Source organism: Etheostoma spectabile, chromosome 11, assembly GCF_008692095.1.
Source record: "Etheostoma spectabile isolate EspeVRDwgs_2016 chromosome 11, UIUC_Espe_1.0, whole genome shotgun sequence".
Lineage (NCBI taxonomy): Eukaryota > Metazoa > Chordata > Actinopteri > Perciformes > Percidae > Etheostoma > Etheostoma spectabile.
Genome location: NC_045743.1, coordinates 20924166 through 20933072, shown reverse-complemented (window position 1 = coordinate 20933072; position 8907 = coordinate 20924166). Strand labels below are relative to the sequence as shown.

At 43.3% G+C, this 8907-nt stretch overlaps 1 protein-coding gene across 1 annotated transcript in view; it reads left to right on the top strand.

Moving 5' to 3' along the window:
• The window catches only part of LOC116697857 (complement C3), a 36224-nt gene extending 27317 nt beyond the window's left edge, over positions 1-8907 (top strand). The window contains exons 33-44 of the mRNA XM_032529384.1: positions 834-853; positions 1806-1868; positions 3471-3552; positions 5034-5082; positions 5201-5291; positions 5372-5461; positions 5543-5645; positions 5731-5820; positions 7104-7196; positions 7319-7402; positions 8437-8581; positions 8738-8907. Coding sequence (XP_032385275.1) covers positions 834-853; positions 1806-1868; positions 3471-3552; positions 5034-5082; positions 5201-5291; positions 5372-5461; positions 5543-5645; positions 5731-5820; positions 7104-7196; positions 7319-7402; positions 8437-8581; positions 8738-8879 — 1052 coding nt within the window. The 3' untranslated portion in view covers positions 8880-8907. The remainder of the gene's footprint in view (positions 1-833; positions 854-1805; positions 1869-3470; positions 3553-5033; positions 5083-5200; positions 5292-5371; positions 5462-5542; positions 5646-5730; positions 5821-7103; positions 7197-7318; positions 7403-8436; positions 8582-8737) is intronic.

Here is an 8907-nt window from a genome sequence, read left to right as displayed (position 1 = left end):
TTTTGTTTACAGTGCTTGCCGCGATGTGCCAGTGCCGCTGTTTCAGCGGCTTCGAGTGTTGCCATGGCCCAGGTCCGTTCGAATGCCAACTTGTTATGGTTGTTTGCGTGTTTGGTTGCCACGTTTGCAACTATTGCCATTACGCCGGGCACACACTCCGCCGCTGTTGCGCCGGAAGACAGCCAGGGACGGCATGACGCACGCTCGTTGCACAGTGACGGCAACATGGCAACAGTGGGCAACACTAACAGTACATGGCAAGCCAGCGGCAACACTCGGCAACAGTGGCAACACATGTGGCAACACGGCAACAACCGACAATGGAACACCGCGGCAAGGCGACAGCAGCAACAGTGGCAACAAGGCAACAACGGCAATGGCAAATGCGGCAACACCGGCAACACCGACAATGGAACAGCGGCAATGGCGACAGCGCAACAGTGGCAAAAACAGGCAACAACGCCAAGGCAATAGCGGCAACACGGCAACCACGACAATGGAACACAGCGGCACTGGCGACAGCAGCAACAGTGGCACACAGGCAACAACGGCAATGGCAATAGTGGCAACACCGGCAACCACGACAATGGAAACGGCGGCACTGGCGACAGCAGCAACAGTGGCAACACAGGCAACAACGGCAATGGCAATAGCGGCAACACCGACAATGGAAACAGCGGCACTGGCGACAGCAGCAACAGTGGCAACACAGGCAACAACGGCAATGGCAATAGCGGCAACAGTGGCACTGGTGACACTGGCAACAGCGGCAACAGCGGCCCTGGCAACAGCGCCGGCAGTGGCACTGGCAACAGTGGAAACACCGGCAACAGTGGCAACACCGGCAACACAGGTAACACAGGAAATAGCGGCAACAGCGGCAGTGGAAACAGCGGCACTGGCAACACCGGCAACAGTGGCAACACCAACACTGGCAGCAGCGGCAATGGTGGTGTCAGTGGCACTGGCAACACTGGTAATGGCAATAGCGGCAACACTGGCAACAGCGGCACTGGCAACAGCGGCACTGGCAACAGCGGCGGCGGTGGCACTGGCAACAGTGGCAACAGCGGCAACACTGGGACTGGCAGCAACGGCAACAGCGGTGGCAGTGGCACTGGCAACAGTGGCACTGGCACTGGCAACAGTGGCACTGGCAACACTGGCAACACTGGCAACAGTGGCACTGGCAACACTGGCAACACTGGCAACACTGGCACTGGCAATACTGGCAATAGTGGGAACACCGGCAATGTCAACAGCGGCAACACTGGCACTGGCAACAGCGGCGGCAGTGGCGCTGATAACAGTGGAAACAGTGGCAATATTGGAAACACTGGCAACAGTGGAAACACCGGCAGCGGCACTGGCAACACCGGCAATAGTGGCACTGGCAACAGTGGCAGCGGCGGCAGGGGCACTGGCAACAGTGGCAACACCGGAAGTACTGGCAGCGGCACTGACAACCTCGCCATTGGCCCTGGTAACACCGGCAACAGTGGCACTGGCAACAGTGGCACTGGCAACACCGGCAACTCCGGCAGTGGCACTCGCAACACCGGCAGCAGCACTGGTAACACCGGCAACAGTGGCACTGGCAACACCGGCAACAGCGGCACCGGCAACCGCGGCAGGAGCAGAACAACTAATGTGAGAAGACATCCAAACAAACTTATAGTGGCACATTAATATGATAATGCACGTTGTTTTTTGTACTTTTTTTTCTGCTGATGCCTGTGTGTGTGTGTGTGTGTGTGTGTGTGTGTGTGTGTGTTTTTGTGTGTGTTTGCATTTAAATTCACCAGATCAACGGTATAAACAAGGATGTAAAAGTAATTGCCACGGGAACAGGGGAAGCAACAGTGAAAGTAAGTACAAATTGTTTTGTCATCTGTCAGTAATTATTTTGTCTTCTTTTATTAAACAGTAATGATTATGGCCAGCTAACCTAACCTAGCTGTTAGCTTAGCTGTTGTCAAAACAGCAGGTCATGATGGACAATGTAAATGCACCACTAAATTTGAGCACAGTAATTTAATTCAATTACATTTTATTTATAGTATCAATTCATAATAAGTTATCTCAAGACACTTTACAGATGGCGTGGGTCTATCCCAGACGCTATAATTTACAAGGACCCAAAAGTTCTAGTAGGTCCCTCCAGAGCAAGCATTAAGTGTGAAAGTGGAAACACTCCCTTTTAGAAAGAAACCCGGGACAGACCCAGGCTCTTGGTAGGCAGAGTCTAATGGGCCATTTGGGGTTGAAATGAATAGTGGCACTAACAGGCACAGTAAAAGATAATGGAAGAGTAACTAGAAATAGTAGTTTGTAGTAGTTCATGGCATAGCAGGGCACTGTACGGCATTACGTGGCACAGCAGGACGTAGCAGGGTACCGCAAAGCGTATCAGGATGTAACAGGGTATTGCAGAAAAATGGCGACATCTTCAAGGAAACATGCTGGGGGGGAAACAGAAGGACTCCGGGGAACAACTCCCCAGTTTTAGATGGGCATTAAAGGATATATCCTGATCAAAAATAACTCCTAGATTTCTGACAGTAGTGCAAGAGGCCAGGGCCATAACATCTAGCGTAGCTATATATAATTGGGTGTTATCTGCATAACAATGAAAGTTAATTGAGTGTGTCCTAATATTATTGCCTAGAGGAAGCATATATAAGGAGAATACAATTGGTCCAAGCACTGAGCCTTGTGGAACGCCATGGCTAACTTTAGCGCAAGGATTTATTGAGATTGATCGGATAAATGTGACTTAAACCAACTTAGTGTGATTCCTTTAATGCCAACAAAATATCCCAGTCTCTGTAACAGGATGGGATGGTCAATGGTGTTGAAAGCAGCACTAACATCTAGCAAAACAACAGAGACAAGTCCTTTGTCTGCAGCAGTTAGAAGGTTGTTAGTCATTTTCACCAGTGCTATCTCTGTGCTATGTTGCTTTGTAAATCCTGACTGAAAGTCCTCCAGTAAACTATTGCTATGTAGAAAATCCCATAACTGATTAGTGACTACCTTTCTTAAGGATCATGGAGAGAAAGGGAAGGTTAGATATAGGTCTATAGTTTGCTAAGACCTCCGGATCCAGGGAGGGTTTTTTCAGGAGAGGTTTTATCACAGCTACTTTAATTGACCGCGGTACATAACCTGTTAATAGAGACATATTGATCATATCTAGTAATAGAGTGGTAACCACGGGCAACGCTTCTTTAAGTAGCCTCGTTGGAATGGGGTCCAATATATCTTGGCAGGCAAAAGCCAAGCTATAGCTTGGAAAATGTTTCTATAAATTCCCTTAAAGAAAAGAATGAACATGAAAATTAGCATTTTATTTTTCCATCATTGTGTGCTTTTTTGAATCTCTGAAAATACAACAACTTATTTTAGATATTTGTGATATAGAAGTCTATTAGTTCAACACATATACAATGCTTTCATCTGTCTGACAGATGGTGTCGCTGTATTACGCTTTGCCTAAAGAGAAAGAGAGCGACTGTCAGATGTTTAACTTGTCAGTGCAGCTCCTCCCAGGTAATTCGGTATCCTCTCTCTTGTTCTTTTTTTTCTGACAAGTATCTTTTTAAAATTGGATGAACAAAATATTCAGCTACTTTCTTGTCAAAGTCTTTAATGACATCCACCTTAACACAGATAATGGCAAAATTTCAATCTTCGTATTACTTGATCTCAGTGTGCATTTGACACGGTCGACCACGACATAATACTAGACCGATTGGAAAACTGCGTTGGCCTTTCTGGCTGTATAAACTGGTTTGAATCCTACCTAAAGAATAGGGATTACTTTGTGTTGTAGGTAATTTGCATCTGAGCGTACAAATATGACGTGCGGAGTTCCGCAAGGCTCCATTCTGGGCCTCTTCTGTAAACATACATGCTTCCACTGGCTCAGATTATGGAGAAAACAAAATAAGTTACCATAGTAATGCGGACGACACACAAATTTACATAACTTATCGCCAGGGGACTATCGTCCAATACAAAAAATGACTAAGTGCATCGAACAAATTAACGATGGATGTGCCAGAACTTCTGAAATTAAATGAAGGAAAACTGAGGTGGTTGGTTTTGGAAAAAAAAGAGAACGATTAAAAGTCGGCGCTCAGCTTCAAACAACAATTCTAAAAACAGACAAAGCCAGAAATCTGGGTGTAGTCTGGACTCGACCTGAATTTTAACAGCCACATTAAGATAACAAAGTCAGCCTACTATCACCTAAGAATATATCAAGGGTTAAAGGACTTATGTGTAAACAGGACTTGGAAAAACTGGTCCATGCTTTCATCTTCAGTAGACTGACTACTGTAACGGGGTCTTTACAGGTCTCCCTAAAAAATCAATCAGACAGCTACAGCTGATTCAGAACGCTGCTGCTCGAGTCTCACTAAGACCAAGAGACTGGATCACTACAGTTTCTGAAGTCTTACACTGGCTTCCTGTGTCTCAAAGAATTGATTTCAAAGTACTCTTGCTAGTTTATAAATCCCTTAACGGTTAGGTCCAAAATACATTTTGATCTGCTACTACACTATGACCCCCCAGACCTCTCAGGTCATCTGGGACAGGTCTACTTCTGTCCCCAGATGCAGAACTAAAAGGGTGAAGCAGTTTCAGTTTCTATGCTCTCATATCTGGAATAAACTCCCAGAAACCTGCAGATCCGCTGCTACTCTCAGTTCTTTTTTAAATCAAGGCTGAAGACCTTTCTTTTGATGCTGCCTTCTTTAAATGAATGCTCATTTCTTTAAATTTCTATGCTGCACTGTAACTTTTATTCTTGTTTTATGTGTCCAATGTTTCTATTTGTTTTTAACTGTCTATTCATGTGTTTATTAATTTTTAATGTTTAGATTTTAATGTTGTGTACTTGTGTTTATCGTTTAACTGATTTCATGTAAAGCACTTTGAAGTGCCCCTGTTGCTGAAATGTGCTATACAAATAAAGCTGCCTTGCCTTGCCTTGCCTTACTTAATACGTTATTTTGCTCTTGCAGTGAAAATGGATGAGGATGAGAACATATACAAGCTTAAAATAGAGGTTTTGTAAGTATAATCAAGAATTCCTACTGACAACTGTTATACTAACATGAACATGTATAACCAGCTAGCTCCTGCATTACCCTTTTCTGTTATTTCATTATTCTGTTCATTCTGTGTGCAGGTATAAGGACAATGACAGTGATGCAACCATGTCAATCCTGGATATTGGCTTGCTAACTGGCTTTACCGTTAACACGAATGACCTGGACTTAGTAAGAACTTGTACTATTCATAGAAATACATTTCTGTGCTTTTATGTTTAGTTTTTAACTTTGTGTTTTTGTGTGTGTAGTTGTCTAAAGGACGATCCCGCATCATTGCAAGATATGAGATGAACACAGTCCTGTCAGAAAGAGGCTCACTCATCATCTATCTGGACAAGGTTTGACTGTTTCCTACTTCTGTAGTTTTTCTCTTTGTATTATTCTTCCATCCTTTATCTCTGTCTCACATTTGGCCACAGGTTTCTCACACACGTCCAGAAGAGATCTCTTTTAGGATCCATCAGAAGCTGAAAGTCGGAGTCTTACAACCAGCTGCTGTGTCTGTCTATGAATACTATGACCGTGAGTCTCAGAGACAAATAATATATACTTTTAAAAACGATTTAACGTACTCTACATTTTGTAAAATCTTTCTTTCCCATTGCAGAAACACATTGTGTGAAGTTCTACCATCCAGAGAGGAAAGCAGGAAAGCTGCTGCAGCTCTGTACAGATGATGAATGCACATGTGCAGAAGGTAAGGTTGATGTCAAACTAACCTAATCTGTTGTCTGTAAACATAAATATGTTATATCTAAAATTCTTGAACAAACACCGAAACCCAACACTAACATTGGGCTTCATAGAGATAAACCATTGATCCATCATGTGGGGCTTGTCATCCTGCATTGTCTATAGACTGCAGTTGAACAGGAGATGAACCCCAGAGTCCAAAAAAAGTAATAAATAATTTCTATTGGTTACTATCAGGATCATACTTATTATGTTATTCAGTTGGAAAGTACCTTGTAGTTTCATGACTCAATAGTCCATTGTTTCCACATCTGTCCCTTGAGATATGAAGGCTGAAGCGTTGGGATCTCAACATTATTGACACCCCCCGTGGTGATATGCTTAGCAGTTTTCACCGCCAGCTGTAGAGCCTAAAGGCCATTTTACAGTCGCTGCAGCCAGCCTGTCGCACGCCAATGTGACGTCAAAATAACCTAGATTTTCGCTAGACACGCGCCAGAATTTTGAGCGTGCGACTTTCTGCAGCAGCGCACGATAAAGCGGAAACATGGACGGGTTTGAGGGTGTTCGGAAGCCAGGACTTTCAGAGTGACTGCAAGTTTCTCTGGTAAACTTTCTGGGTTAAGATGAAATCCTTTATGGTGAAGGAGAGTCTTGATCCGACAAAGTAGGTTATGAATCAAATTGAAACATAGACGTCAATGCTGCTGCCAGATCTGCCATTGTTTACCTTTTTCTTCTTCTAGTCCGTCGAAATAGCAAAGTCGGAAGCCTTTGCTTATTAGCACCAACTCTGTTCAAGAGAAAAGTGTCTTAGCAGTCTTAGTGATGGTGTTCGTGTTGTGAGTCCAGGTCAGTTCCTCACTGATTATAACCCTGAGGAACCTAAAGCTGCTGAATTTCTCCACTGCAGTCCCATTGTTGGAGATGGGGACGTGTCCTTCTCTCTGTCCCTTACTGTCGAGTACAATCCACTTCTTTGATTAACTGACGTAGAAATGGAGTTTGTTGTCTTTGCACCAAGATGTCTGGGCTCTGTAGGCTGTTGGTGATCAGGCCGATGACAGTGGTGGTCAGCGAATTTTATGAATATTCCTTCAAGCCAACAAGCACCTGCAGGATCTAGTATGATCAGAGCAGTGGTCTAGCTAAAGAATGTTTCATTAAAATACTTAAACTGTGACTAAGATACAGATGCACTCACCCTTTAACTCATCCACACACATCATCACCATTTGCTTATTTAACCAGCTGTGTATGTACTTTGTGCCTTTTGTGTATTTCCAGAAAACTGCAGTATGCAGAACAAGGACAAACTCAGCAATGATCAGCGAACAGCTCTGGTCTGTGAGACTACACAGACCAGCAGAATAGATTTTGGTAAGAGAGTGAAAATGAATTGCATTAATATCACACAAAAATGGACAGAGATGGAGAGAATAAGGGCAGTAGGACTATGAGGGAGCAAGTGAGCTAACAATCTGCAACCTGTCTGTCCTCAGTGTACAAAGTGAGACTGGACAGTTTTACAGAAGACTTGACCACTGACATTTTCACAGTAAAGGTACTGGAAGTCATCAAAGAAGGTAGGTATTTAACTTCCTAAAATGTACTACAAACTGATGTTCTAATGTGCCTTACAAGTGATGGTGACATACCTATTTATTTCCCTCTATCTGAAACGTTGTGGACACATTAAATGAATGAATGAAGAAATGTATTTCAGACATATCAAAAATAAACAACACGAAACAAAGAAATGTAGAAATAAGTTAACAAATAAGCAAAACGTTCAAAAAACAATAAGAAACATTAACCAGCATAGAGATGTCTGAAAAGGAGTAGGATGAAGTAGTCACTTATTTCATCCTGACCCTTTTTCATGGCTCAGTAATTAATTAGGGGGTCAAAGCCCGAGGCTGGAAGGATCAAAATTGCAAAGCAACCGGGTTCCCACAGCAGGGCCCTGGAACCCTCTTGTTTTGGATTTTTAGGGCCCGAGCACTGAAGTGCAACGGCCCCAACGGTGTCCCAGCACGAAGTGCAAGGAACCTATTGTTTCGTTAGGGGTTATTCCGCAACTCTCCCGTCTCTCTCATTTGTTAGGGTCTTAGCACGCGGGAAAACTCACAAGAACTTTCACACATGTCCGACTTAGGAAAAATCACAAACTTCTGTAGTGATTGGTCTTGGGTGTTGCCAGGGGGATCCATAGCGCCTCCTCACGTGCACCCTGGGTTCAACAAAAGTTATAATTTTCATAAAATCTTTTGAGGGTATCACGTAGGATTGTATCAAGCTATTTTTAGACAATAATCACAACATTTAAAAAAATTACGAAATGGCGAATTCTGTGCGAAATTTCTCATTTTACAAAGACTTTTTTGAGGACTTTAGGATCCACGGAAACTCTCAAAATCTTGCAGCCATGTGCATAATATCACACTCTTTCATCTGAATTTACATTTAGGCTTTAGGTTTTAAATCAATATACTTTTCCTTGAGTAGATTTGTAAAGAAGAAACTGTCTTACTCCGCTACACTAGGCTACAATGAACTTTTCTTTTTACCTCGTTAGTATTTATCTACCGTTTCTCTGTTCTCCTTTATTGAATTTCAGGAAGTCTTGATGTTGGTCCTCTGAATAAACAGCGCACATTCGTCAGTTATCCCCACTGCAGGAGGTCTTTAGCTCTGGGGACGGGTAAAACCTACCTTGTCATGGGCACGTCCAAAGATATTCACAGAGATGACCAACATCAATCGTATGTTCTTTTCTTTGTGTGAATTTATTGTGAATGTTGCATTTTGTACTCTAGCGTAAGTGTTACAGTTGTTATTTATAGTGATTGTGGAAAGAGATGAGGAGGCTTTTCATGGTTTGTGTCACAGATGCTTACTGTTTACTTTGCTTTCTTCAGGTTTCAGTATGTATTTGGAGAGACAACTTGGATCGAGTACTGGCCCACAGAAGCAGAGTGTCAAACTCAGAAACACAGATTGACGTGTTTGGGCCTGGAGGAGATGGTTCATCAGTACCAACTCTTTGGGTGTCAGCAGTAGTGAAACTCAAGAAACGAAAACGTTAATT